General features: G+C 36.7%; 1 protein-coding gene across 6 annotated transcripts in view; it reads right to left on the reverse strand.

The window, feature by feature from the left end:
* The window catches only part of PEX1 (peroxisomal biogenesis factor 1), an 82,955-nt gene that overhangs the window by 27,649 nt on the left and 41,846 nt on the right, over positions 1 to 13,460 (reverse strand). For 4 of the 6 annotated variants that reach the window (XR_014815745.1, XM_084976959.1, XM_021102380.2 and 1 more), the window contains 6 exons: positions 13,100 to 13,203; positions 12,145 to 12,227; positions 10,676 to 10,808; positions 7,158 to 7,254; positions 5,585 to 5,755; positions 3,845 to 3,999 (listed from right to left, as the gene is read on the reverse strand). Coding sequence is in view for 5 of the 6 variants with exons in the window: in XM_084976959.1 (XP_084833085.1) it covers positions 3,845 to 3,999; positions 5,585 to 5,755; positions 7,158 to 7,254; positions 10,676 to 10,808; positions 12,145 to 12,227; positions 13,100 to 13,203 (743 nt within the window). In the remaining variant the exon portion in view is untranslated. The remainder of the gene's footprint in view (positions 1 to 3,844; positions 4,000 to 5,584; positions 5,756 to 7,157; positions 7,255 to 10,675; positions 10,809 to 12,144; positions 12,228 to 13,099; positions 13,204 to 13,460) is intronic. The other 2 variants (XM_084976958.1, XM_084976957.1) reach the window with 1 other exon arrangement.

Here is a 13,460-nt window from a genome sequence, read left to right on the forward strand (position 1 = left end):
TACCTAGGAGTAAACCTACCTAAAGAGACAAAAGACCTGTACTCTGAAAACTATAAGACACTGATGAAAGAAATAAAAAATGACACAAATGGAAAGACATACCATGCTCTTGGATTGGAAGAGTCAGTATTATCAAAATGACTATACTACCCAAGGCAATCTACAGATTCAATGCATCCCTATCAAATTACCAAGGACATTTTTCACAAAACTCGAAGAAAATATTTTAAAGTTTGTTTAGAAGCACAACAGACCAAGAATAGCCAAAGACATCCTGAAAAAGAAAAATGGAGCTGGAGGAATCAGGCTCCTGGACCTCAGACTATACTACAAAGCAACAGTCATCAAAACCGTATGGTACTGGCACAAAGACAGAAATATAGATCAGTGGAACAGGATAGAAAGCCCAGAGTCAAACCCATGCACCTACAGCCAACTCATCTATGACAAAGGAGGCAAGAATATATAATGGAGAAAAGATAACCTCTTCAATAAGTGGTGCTGGGGAACCTGGACAGCCACATGGAAAAGAATGAAATTAGAACACTCCCTAACACCATACACAAAAATAAACTCCAAATGGATTAAAGACATAGATATAAGACCAGACACTATAAAACTCCTAGAGGAAAACATAGGCCAAACACTCTCCGACATAAATGACAGCAATATCTTCTCAGATCTACCTCTCAGAATATTGATAATAAAAACAAAAATAAACAAACGGGACTTAATCAAACTTAAAAGTTTCTGCACAGCAAAGGAAACCCTAACCAAAATGAAAAGACAACCCACAGAATGGGAGAAAATCTTGGCAAATGAATCTACTGACAGGGATTAATCTCCAAAATTTATAAACACCTTCTGTAGCTCCATACCAAAAAAACAAACAACCCCATCAAAAAATGGGCAGAAGATCTAAACAGACGCTCCTCCAAAGAAGACATACAGATGGACAAAAAACACATGAAAAGGTGTTCAACATCACTCATTGTTAGAGAAATACAAATCAAAGCCACTCTGAGGTACCACCTTACACCAGCCAGAATGGCCATCATCCAAAAGTTTACAAACAATAAGTACTGGAGAGGGTGTGGAGAAAAAGGAAACCTATTACATTGTTGGTGGGATTGTAAATTGGTCCAGCCACTGTGGAAAACAGTGTGGAGATTCCTCAGAAAACAAAAAACAGAACTACCATTTGATTTAGCAATCCCACTCCTGGGCATTTATCCAGAGAAAACCAAGACTCACAAAGGCACATGTACTCTGATGTTCACTACAGCACTATTTGCAATAGCCAAGACATGGAAACAACCTAAATGTCCATCGACAGAAGAGTGGATCCAGAAGATGTGGTACATATATGCAATGGAACATTACTCAGCCATTAAAAGGAACAAAATGCCAGCATTTTTAGCAACATGGATGGACCTAGAGACTATCATGCTAAGTGAAGTCAGTCAGACAATGAGACACCAACATCAAATGCTTTCACTGACACGTGGAATCTGAAAAAAGAACAGAATGAACTTCTTTGCAGAGCAGATACTAACTCAGACTTTGAAAAACGTATGGTTTCCAAAGGAGACAGTTGGGGGGTAGGGGGATGTGTTGTGGGTGTGGGATGGAAATCCTATAAAATTGGATTGTGATGATCATTGTACAACTATAAATGTAATAAATTCATTGAGTAATAAAAATTTTTTTTAAAATTGTATACTTTAGTGAGTCTGTTGTCTTCAGTTATACCTCAATAAAGTTAAAAAAAGAGTCACATTAATAAATTACTTTCTTGGAGTTCCCATCGTGGTGCAGTGGTTAACGAATCCGACTAGGAACCATGAGGTTGTGGGTTCTATCCCTGGCCTTGCTCAGTGGGTTAAGGATTCGGTGTCGTTGTGAGCTGTGGTGTAGGTTGCAGATGTGGCTTGGATCCCGCGTTGCTGTGGCTGTGGTATAGGCTGGTGGTTACAGCTCTGATTAGACCCCTAGCCTGGGAACCTCCATATGCCGGGGAAAGCAGCCCTAGAAAAGGCAAAAAGACAAAAATAAATAAATAAATAAATTACTTTCTTTCCTCTGTAAGAAACTTTTTAGGTTCCTTTAAGAGTGTTCCGTCATTGCTGTCCCTATACAATATAATTCTAAGACCATATTCAAGAACCAATACCACTACCATTGTGTTACGCTTAGTAACTGTTAGGGTATTTTTCTTCTGCAATAACAGTTAACTAGCACAGGGTGAATATTTTGGTAAGAGGCTAGATAAGAATTTTAAACAAGAAGTTAAAATACGCTTGCTGTCTGGAACATTCTTTGAGTGTACTGCCACTAGAACCATCATGAACCTAAGTCTCCAAAGGAGATGATGGGTTGTGTGTGAGTGTGGTATTGTGCTTTATGATACAAAATATATATTTGCTTTTTGTCTTGCTTCTGGCACAGATCTCCTAAAACCCTTAATATTTCCTAAGTAATAAGAGTGATAAAGGTGTCTTGATATTCATAACAAACCCTTTTCAACCACACCTGAGTTTATGTTAATGAGTGTCCATTGGAAAGCATGGAAGTGTAAGGGCTGGTCCCTGGGGAACCAACAAAGCATATAGGACTGAAACTTTCAGTCCCACCCCCTGATTTCTGGAGAGGGGGAAGGGATGGAAGGCTTAATCAATGCCAGCTGGTCAAAGATTTAATCAATCACACCTCCCTACAGAATAAAGCTTTCATACACACCCAAAAGGGTGGGGTTTGGAGAGCTTCCATGCTGGAGAACCAGAACACTTACACATGCTACCAGGCTAGACCCCGAACTCTTGGACACAGACAGACACTCCTTGGTTCATGACTTTGCTTATGTATCTTTTCATCTGACCATTGATTTTTATTCTTTAATATCTTGGTAACCTAGTGATAAACGAGTTTCCCAAATTCTCTGAGTTCCTCTGGCAAATTAAATCACCCAAAGAAGAAGTCGTGGGAATCTCTGGTTTATGATCAGTCGGAAGCACAGGTAACAACCTGGACTTGGTGGCTGGGATCCAAGTGGAGGGCAGTCTTGTGGCACTGAGCCCTTACCCTGTGGGATCTGAAGATAGATCTGATAGATCCAATAGATGTGATAAATCTCTGGTAGTGTCAGAACTGGGTTGAATTATAGGACACTCAGTTGGTATCTAGGAGTCGCTTGATGGTGTGGGGGGAAAAACCCACGCTTTAGAAATGGGGACCAGAACCATAGTGGGCACAGAATACTAGTGTTGGTTAAAAAAAAAAATGTTCAAATTTTTATTTTTATTTTTTTTTAATTTTTATTACTATTATTATTTTTCAGTTAAATTTTTAAAAGAAGAAATGTTTTAAAAAGGTAAATATGTGAAGTGATAGATGTATTAATTAACTTGATTGTGGTAAATATTTCACAATGTATATCAAATCATGTTGTACACTTCATATACATACAATTTTATTTGTAAATTTTGTCTCAATAAAGCTGAAAAACTAATTTCCATAGTGTATTTACAGATTTTTACCAATGCGAAATGAAGCAGTTCAGAATTTCTAGGGTTTTTATTTTTAAATGGAATAAAAAAGGAAAACTTTAATTAAAAAAAAAAGAAGAAATGCTATTTTCAAAGACCCCGTTTCTTAGACAGTACATGGTAACGCTTCGGATGAAAACTGTACCTCTAAGCAAAACATGCACTGAATGTTGACTTTTAAGTATTCTTAAGATCGCTAATATAAGCATCAGTTTAAAGCTATAAATCATTAATAAAACTGAAAAATAATTTATATAAAAAGGTACATATTTCAACAATCTTCGCAAGTAGCATGTTACCTGATCAGGAGGCTGTATGTGCTGGACGCACTGAAACAGGTGAATTCCTTGAGCAGAAACAAGTAAAGGATGTAGAGAATGCTGAGACTGGCTTGTAGCAATCAGTGCAACCAAACTTCCCATGGAAATTAACTCTTTCGTCATATCATTCAAGGCTGGAATTAAGCAATATACTGTAAAAAGCTTAGTAAATATAAGCATGAAATTTTAAAATTACATCCTCATTAAAAATGATAACCTAGGAGTTTCCTGATGGCCTAGAGGTTAAGGATCTGGTATTGTCAGTGTTGTGGCAGGGACACTACTGTGGTGTGGGTTCAATCCCTCGCCTAGGAATTTCTGCATGCTACAGGCAAGGCCAAAAAAAAATAGATAACTTAAAATTGATCTTTAAGGCGGAGTATAATTCTTCCACTCATTCACTGGTTTATCTATTGAGAACCTAACACTGGCCAGGCTCTGATCAATCTAAGCATAGAAGAACTGTGCACTCAGAAAAATGCCTAACGAGGTTCTACTTCTTTATCTTGTAAATGAAAAGGAGTCTCTGAAATAAATACTATAGAAGAATGATAAACTTCCATACTCTATTCTATTAATCAGGCAAAATACAGCTCATATTCCCATTACTTCCTGAATGATCTCTCTCTTTTTTTTTTTTTTTTTTGTCTTTTGTCTTTTGTTAGGCCCTCACCCATGGCATATGCAGGTTCCCAGGCTAGGGGTCCAACCGGAGCTGTAGCTGCCGGCCTACACCAGAGCCACAGCAACACCAGATTCCAGCCGCGTCTGCAACCTACACCACAGCTCATGGCAACGCTGGATCCTTAACCCACTGAACACGGCCAGGGATTAAGCCCGCAACCTCATGGTTTCCAGTTGGATTTGTTTCCGCTGCGCCACCACGGGAACTCCTGACTTTTTTTTCTTTTTAGGGCCACACGCAAGGCATATGGAGGTTCCTACGCTAGGGGCTGAATTGGAGCTATTGCTGCCAGCCTACACCACAGCCACAGCAACGCCAGACCTGAGCCATGTCTGCGACCTACACCACGACTCATGGCAATGCCGGGTCCTTAAACCACTGAGCAAGGCCAGGGATTAACCTCTGTTCTCATGGATCCTAGCTGGGTTCATTTCCACTGAGCCACAAGGGGAACTCCAGGCCCTCCTGATAACTTCTCATCCCTCCCACCACCTCTGCTTACTTCTAGCAAAACACACCCTGCCACCTCCTAGCTGTGTCACCCCGGTCAAATCACTAAGCTTTCAATTTCCGTTTACTTACCTGTAAAACCAGAATATCTACATGGAGAGTACAAAGCAACCCTTAGCTTGAAAGGGCAGTTAAGACATGGGAGCTATCTTATGACCACCGGTATTCTGTACCAAAATTGTCTGTTTACTTATATTTCCTAAGACTCTGAGAATACAGACTGCAGACAAGCCATAGACAAGTATTTGTCAGATGAACAAAGCAAGAGGAAATCTGTACAATTCAGGAATTTCTAATAAGTAGAGGAGAATGAAAGAGCCCCAAAGACTAACGATAAAGTTGCAGGATTTTCACACTGCCCTCACCCCACCAACCTTGCTACCAGAGGCCTAAAAATCAACATGTTGCAGAGCACATACTCTGGAATATGTTCTTGGAAGAGAGCAGATACACTGCTAAGACTAAAAATGCTGTCTGATAAAAGAGAAAGGCCTGAAGCCAGTGAGTGGATGCGTTCCCATTACCATGTGCCAGCCTCTGGCTCTGCACAGCCTCAGGACTATGCTCATGTTCCGGGAGGGCAGGCAGGCCCGCAACCAGATCCAGGTCGTCCAGCAGAACAACAGAAGGCTGCCTCCACGATGCCTCTGAGAAAGCCGCCACTATGGTTTTTTGTAGGTTTTCAAGCCTTTTTCCTTAACACAGAAGATATAAAATGGTTTTGATGTTATTTCAGGGCTGGGAAAGTTCAGGCTGCCCTTCCGAAAGCATCAGAAAAATTCAATAGTGATTTAACTATGAAAATTCCATCAATTCAAGTATTTTGTTAACATACCAACCACTAACATTTAATAATCATGACACAGGTTGATTAATAAGCCTCAGAGCACTTGATAAAGTACTGAATTCCATAAAACTGAAAAAAGGAATATGCTACTATAATTTTCTGTGTGTGTGTGTGTGTATATACATATATATATATATACATATATACATATATATATATATACTTATTCATACCTCGCCTCATTCCATGGAGAATTTCAGATGGCTTACTGCAAAGCAGTAAACTTAAAATCATGTACATAAATTCAAAAATTCAAACTTCTTCATGAATTAAAACTTTTAATTTTCAAAGTATAGAAACAAATCAATTCATAAATCAATGTAAAGAGTCCCTGTACTTAGCTCCAAAACAAAATTTTCACAAGAGGCTTCAAGCAGACTAAGTGACGGACAATGTCTCTAAAACCACCTTTACAGCATATGACGTAATGAGTTTTCAAAGGCAACTTCTTAGTTTCTTGTTATATACCGGATTAAAAAACAGAATATAATGACTAGTTGGAACCACATGGGAGTAAGAGGTAGGAGAAAAAAATTAACTGCTTTAAAGTAAAATCTTTTTGATTTTTTAAAATTCAATCGATAATAATGTAAATGTTGAATACTTTTAAATGTATAAGTGTACAGGTGACCCATGAACAACACAGGTTTGAATTGCAAAGGGGCCACAAAGATTTTTTTCAACAGTAAATACTACAGCACTACACTGTCTGAAGTTGCTTGAATCTGCAGATACAAGGGAACTGCATATACAGCAGGATGACAGTAAGTTATAATAGGATTTCTGGCTGCATGGAGGACTAGCACCTCTAAGCTCTGCATTGTACAAGAGTCAGCTGTATAGAGAAAATTCTAATTCTCCTCTTTGCTGTCCACAGCCACCTACTTACCTTCCTCCAAGGCAATGCCCTACCAGTTTCCCATAGCAATTCAGAGATAGTATTTAGAATACTCTAATGGATGTAAACTAACTTTCTCAGAGTGGTGTAAGCTGGTATTCCTAGGAAAATAGTCTTGGCTAGAAAAAAGAAAAAAGGCTTTCATCAAATATGGAGTTTTAAAATTTTTATTAAAAAAATTAGAAACCTAAAGATTAACTTCTTTAGTAATTAAACTTCTAAGTAATTTCAAGGACTAAAGGACAAACAAGAAAGTTAAATAAAGATTAGGTATATTTATTTATTAGACTAACAGCATTAAATAATATTTCTACCACAAGAGAGATTTATGCGGTGTTAACCATATTCATACCTCGTAAAGCTTTACAGTCAACTATCTCCACATGGGCATCCAATACGTCAAACGCTTCTTTACAGATTGCCTTCGCTAAAGTTGATTTTCCACTCCCCTAGAAAATAATTGCTTCATAAGAACTCTCAATTATATTCAAGCACAGAAAGAGCTTCTGTCATCACAAAGATGATGGTTGTCAGGGGAACCACAAAAATTGGGCCTCATCAGTCAAGGAGATGCTACATAAAGTTATATAACAATTACATCTCAATAAAGCTGGGGGGAAAAAAGATCCACATCCCTGATTATAAAATAATACGTGAAAAATACAAAATCACTGTAATTTGTTTTGATGTACCATTCTTCCAGGCACTCTGCACACATTTTACGTAAATTTATATTTACAGTATTCGTGCAGGCTCACAATAAATCACTACCCTCTTTATCAGCAGATACAGAGCAGCATCCGCTCCCTAATATGTCTCCAGGGTGGTGACGTACTAGACCACAACAGGCTTAACAAGCCCCGTCCTGTTGTTATCTTTATGCTGCTCCCAATATTTAACTATAAGTAAAGCTAAAATAAACACCCATATACACACGTGTTTACTTATTTGTCATATTATACCTTTAGAATAAATTTCTGGAAGTGGAATTACTATATCAAAAGGTACAAATGTTTCCTCCCTTAATCTACTATTATTTCTTACCAGTGTTGTTCTGTCCAGCTTTAACAGCCCTGCACCACTTCCAATATTTTTTCATTGCTGGGAACTAGAAAAACAGCCAAGCTTTTTTTGCAAAGTCTGAAACTCAGCAGGCACTGGACAAATACTACCATCATTATAGTTTACAGAATTGTATTTATGTTTATAGTCAATAGGCTCCAAAGAATAAAGACATTAGGTTGCTAGGGTATAGGCCCCACCTGTCATAAATATTTTGCCTAGTCAGAGGGCTTTTGCTCTCAAAATAATTCACATTTGTATGCACATTTGTTCACAAAGCCCTTTCATATACATTATTTCTTTTAAGTGAAGTTCATCCTAAAAAGGCAGGTAAAAAACTAAAGAACTGCCAGAAGTCAAGGGATTAAGTACAAGACAGGGTTGGAACTTCGATCCAGGTTTTCTGCTTACTCTTCCTATTAGCCATGGTACCCCTAGTCAAGACTAAAAATCTGGTTTGTGGGTCAAGAGGGTATTGTTTTTTCAAAATAAACATTTTACCCTGATGATGTATTTTGAAAGTATCACAGGTAATATAGGAACCATGTAGAGTAGTTGTTATGTTTTACCAGCCTTGCAAACCTGAGATAAATCCTACTTGATGGTGGTGTATAATTCTTTTTTATACACTGGTTAACTCAATTTGCTAATATTTTGTTGAGGATTTTTGCATCTACGTTCATGAGAGATAATGGTCTGTAGTTTTCTTTTCTTGTGATGCCTTGGTCTTAGGTAATGGTGGCCTCATAGCATGACTCAGGAAGTATTCCTTTGGCTTCTATCCTCTGAAAGAGATTGTAGAGAATTGGTATAATTTCTTCCTTGAGTGTTTGGTAGAGTTCACCAGTGCACCCATCTGGGCCTAATGCTTTTTGTTTTGGAAGGTTATTAATTTCTTTAACAGACATAGGCCTTTTCATATTGTCTATATATTCTTTTGTAGTTTCAGAAGCTTGTGTCTTTCAAGGAATCAGTCCATTCATCAAGGTTATCAAATTTATAGGCACAGAGCTACTCATTACTATCATTACTACTTTATTATCTTTTTAATTTCCATGAGATCTGTATTGAGATCCTGCTTTTCATTTCTTATTTTAATAATGTGTGTCTTCTCTCTTTTTCTTTCTTAGCCTGGCTAGAGACTTATCAATTTTACTGACCTTTTCAAAAAGCCAGCTTTTGGTTTCATCGATTTTCTCTACTCATTTCCTATTTTCGATTCATTGATTTCTATTCTAATTACGTCTTTTCTTCTGTTTACACTGGATTTTTTTACTAAGATTTTTATTTTTTCTATCATAGTTGATTTACAATGTTCTGTCAATTTCTGTTGTATAGCAAAGTGACCTAGTCATATATATACACACACACATTCTTTTTCTCACATTATTCTCCATCATGTTCCATCATTAAGTGATTAATATAGTTCCCTGTGCTACACAGCAGTGCTTACACTGGATTTAATTTCCTCTTCATTTTCCAGTTTCCTAAAGTAGAAACTTGAGTTATAGGAAAATAGTTGCTATATTTAAAATAAGAATAAAAAGAAAAGCAACTTGGCTAGTAAGAGGGAAAAGAAGTTATTATACTGGAGTTACGAGTGAACAGGAATGAAAAAGCCTTATAATTTTGCCTTGGAAGAAAGCACAAAGACTCATAAAGACCATAATGCAGCCCTGGAAACAATACTACCTTGGTAGAGGATAAAACTGCAACCTTTTTAAAAGGTCAAGGAACCTATAGCAAAATTGACAAAGATTTAAAAGAGTTTCCCTTGTGGCTCAGCAGAAATGAACCTGACTAGTATCCATGAGGATGCACATTTAATCCCTGGCCTTGCTCAGTGGGTTAAGGAGCCAGCATTGCCATGAGTTGCATGAAGACCACAGACGTGGCTCGGCTCAGATCTAGCGTTGCTGTGGCTATGGTATAGGCAGGCAGCTACAGCTCTGATTCCAACCCCTAGCTTGGGAACTTCCATATGCTGCAGGTGTGGCCTTAATAGGACACAAAAATTAATAATAATAAAATAAAAATAAATAAATAGAGAGAAGACCCAAATCACCAATATTAGGAAATGGGACACTACAACAGATTCTGCTATTAAAAGCATAATAAGAGAACACTACCAACAACTTTATACTTAAAAATTCAACAACTTAGAAGAAAAGGATCCATTCCTTAAAACCTACAGACTACCAAATGTCTGCGAAGATGAAATTAGGGGTTAAATTTACAAAGAATTTGTAAAGAAATCTCCAGACGCAGATGGTTTCACTAGACTTTTTACCAAACCTTTAAAGAAAAAGAAACATCAATTTCATACACTCTCTCTCAAAAAACAACAGGAGGGACTACTTCTCAACTCACTTTATGAGGCCAGTGTTACCCTGACAGCAAAACCAAAGACAGTACAGCAACAGAAAACTATAGGCCAATATCTCTCATGAACTTACAAAATCCTCAACAGAATATGAGCAAACAGAACTCAGCAATGTATAAGAAGAACAGCAGACCACGGCCAAGAGGGATTTATTATAGATTTGCGAGGCTGGTTTAACACGTGAAAATCAGTCAAATCTATCAACACCCTACCAACATCCTAAAGAAGAAAAATCATACAATCATATCCATTCAGAGAGCATCACCACTTTCCCAATACCTAACAGCAGTCACTCAAAAATACCAGAGAAGGGACAAATGCTTTACACATCTCATATCAACTCTAAATAACAGATGATCAAAACCTAGAAAGAGAAGAATTAAAAGCTGCTAATTAGTGAACATGAGCATATTTTAAGCACATACCTTTCCTCCTGTGAGTAAAAGGGCGCCATTCCTAAGTCCTGCCATGAGGGACATCAGCTGCCGAGACAAAGGGCGTCCCAGGAGGCTGTGAGTGATGTGCTCCATGGAGGAGACGCCTATGGAATTCACTCCTCTGCAAAACATGTAAATTGTGACATGATAAAACTGAAGCAGAAAACATCTAGCTATGAAAATTCTGATACTTCTTTCCTAGGCTAGTTATCGATTTATAACAAGGGTAAAATCTTAGAAATTCTCCCATACTTAAAAGTATGATGAATTAATGTCTTTTTTTTTTTTTTTTTTAGGGCCACACCTGTGGCATATGGAAGTTCCCAGGCTAGTGGTTGAATTGGAGCTGTAGCCACCAGTGCACACCAGAATGAATGCCAAATCTTGAATCACAGATTTTATTTTTATTTATTTACTTATTTGGCTGTACCCGTGACGTGGGAGTACCAGAGCCAGGGATCGAACCTGAGCCACAGCAGCAACCTGAGTCACTGCAGTGACAAGGCCAGATCCTTAACCTACTTCACACCAAGAGAACTCCTTGAATCACAAATTTTAAAACTAATTTTATTACTTTCAAATATGTACAATAACTAAGTTTTGTCCTAATAAGATTCCTTGAGGAATCTTGTCTTAACACACAGAAACATCCCCCTCAATGTGTTAGGATAATTGAAGACTTATTCCCACTAACTGTCATCTTTGAAATCCAGTTTCAATCTGTAGATTATACAAACATGAATTTCAACCTACTTCTGAACTCTGCCAGTTTATTTCTGATAATAAATGTCAAAAATTCCTAAAATTAATCTAAATTGCAGAGATTTTACTTTATACTTGAATAGTATACTACATTTAAAAATTGTTACTTCATAGTTTACTAAAACATTTACAGATTATACTGCTACAGGAAATCAAGTCACTACGACTACATCTACTGAAGGCCTCTGTGAAGAATTCATGTTTATGTGAGATTCTTACACTAAGAGCTAAAAAAACTGAGGAGGTTATTTTCAGGTTTGTCTTAAAAGCTGAGGAAAACACAAATAATCCCAATTGGTACATCAATAAGACAGTGAAGGAATAACTTAATTTGAAATATTGTTAAACATTCAACTGTTTTTGGATTTAACATTAAAGATGTATTAATTTTAAAAGAATTATTGTTTTATTCAAGCACATATAATTCAGGTCATACCTAGTTGGCTTTCTTCTCACAAATCAAATCTCAAAGTAAAATTTCAAATAAGCTTCAGACTTTTAGTTTTCTAAGAAGACAAGACAAATTACTAAGCCAGGTGGGAAAACAGAAATAATCCTTGGGAAAATATGTACTACTGCATTAGTAGGAATAGTCAATGATACTAACATCAACGTTAATATTTACACATAAAAGCCCTGCCAAAGATAATGTCAGACATAAGTCTAAACAGGCTAGTTTGGCCGTAACTTCTTACCCCAGGCAGTTCAGCTTTAAAAAAGGAAGAATAAAGTCAATTTCCTCACTGTTTTCTTCTTTTACCATAGGATCTAGAAGGACCTATAGCAGCAAGGAAAAATCAGTTTTACATTTCAAAGTTATATCTTTTGCCTGTTTTTCTAGGGTCCCAGGAAACTGAATTGCTGATTCTGTTAACACCAGAGAGAAAAGATGGATTGTGCATGCAAGATTATTACTTACAAAAGCCTTACCAATAAGTAACTCATCCAAGGAATACATATATTTATGGTTAACAAGCAGTAAAGAATGTCATCTTAATACAGTTTACAGATACATCTTTATTTGCAATTTTGATTTGTGTCACATTTACTCTTTTTCCCAGGTCTTTGTATCTTCTCTGCATGATAGTCTTTCAGTTATACTTCAAAAGTATAGAAGAAATAATGTCTAGTTTCTGAAATTCCAAATAACTAGAGCATCTTTAATTCTATAATGACAAAATTGAATATCCTAAAACCTAATATTCTAAAAAGACCACTTTAAAAATATTTCTAGAAGAAAAATGATCTCATAATATTTGTGAAGAGGTGAGAATTTAAGAACTGATATAATACGGCTGTACAGCAAAACTGCATTATTTAAAAAAGCCAAACCTGGAAGCTAAGCTTTCATTTGTTTCAATACTAGAAGACTCCAAAATCATGATGCATTTGCCAGTTAACATAATCAATTCTATTCTTAAAACTTAATTGTGTGGAGGCACTGATTTTAAATTTAGGATAAATCAATAATTTGTTTTGACAAGTTAAAAAGATTATAGAATTAAATATTTTAAATCAAGTTATTCCTTACTCTTATCATTCAAGTTTCTAATACACTTTATGGTGCAATGCCTTAACAGGTAAATTCATACTTTATAAACAATCGTGTGTGAAAATATTTTCATTAACTATCCAATAGAAGGTAATTACTTGTATTGTAGTCTTCTGTAGCAGATTGGCACTCAATAGAAAAATATTTTTTTCTTTTTCCTTTTCCCAAGAATGAGCTGTATTCAGAGAAAACTCCTTCAATCCTATTAAAAAGAAAGTAATAAATGTAGTTAGTACTGAAGCTGAGATAAAATAATTGTAAATTTAAATTTTATTTTTTTTTTTTACAGCCTGGTCTGCAGCATACGGAAGTTCCCGGGCCAGGGATTGAATAGGAGCTGCAGCTGTGAGCTAGGCCGCAGCTTATGGCAAATGCTTAACCCACTGAGCAAGACCAAGGATCTAACGCACATCCTCATTGACGTGATGTTGAGTTCTTAACCCACTGTACCACTATGGG

Source organism: Sus scrofa, chromosome 9 (genome assembly GCF_054392235.1).
Source record: "Sus scrofa isolate SSC_HxYL_T2T_F1_AM1 chromosome 9, Sscrofa_HxYL_maternal_Yorkshire_Landrace_v2.0, whole genome shotgun sequence".
In the NCBI taxonomy this organism is placed as follows: domain Eukaryota; kingdom Metazoa; phylum Chordata; class Mammalia; order Artiodactyla; family Suidae; genus Sus; species Sus scrofa.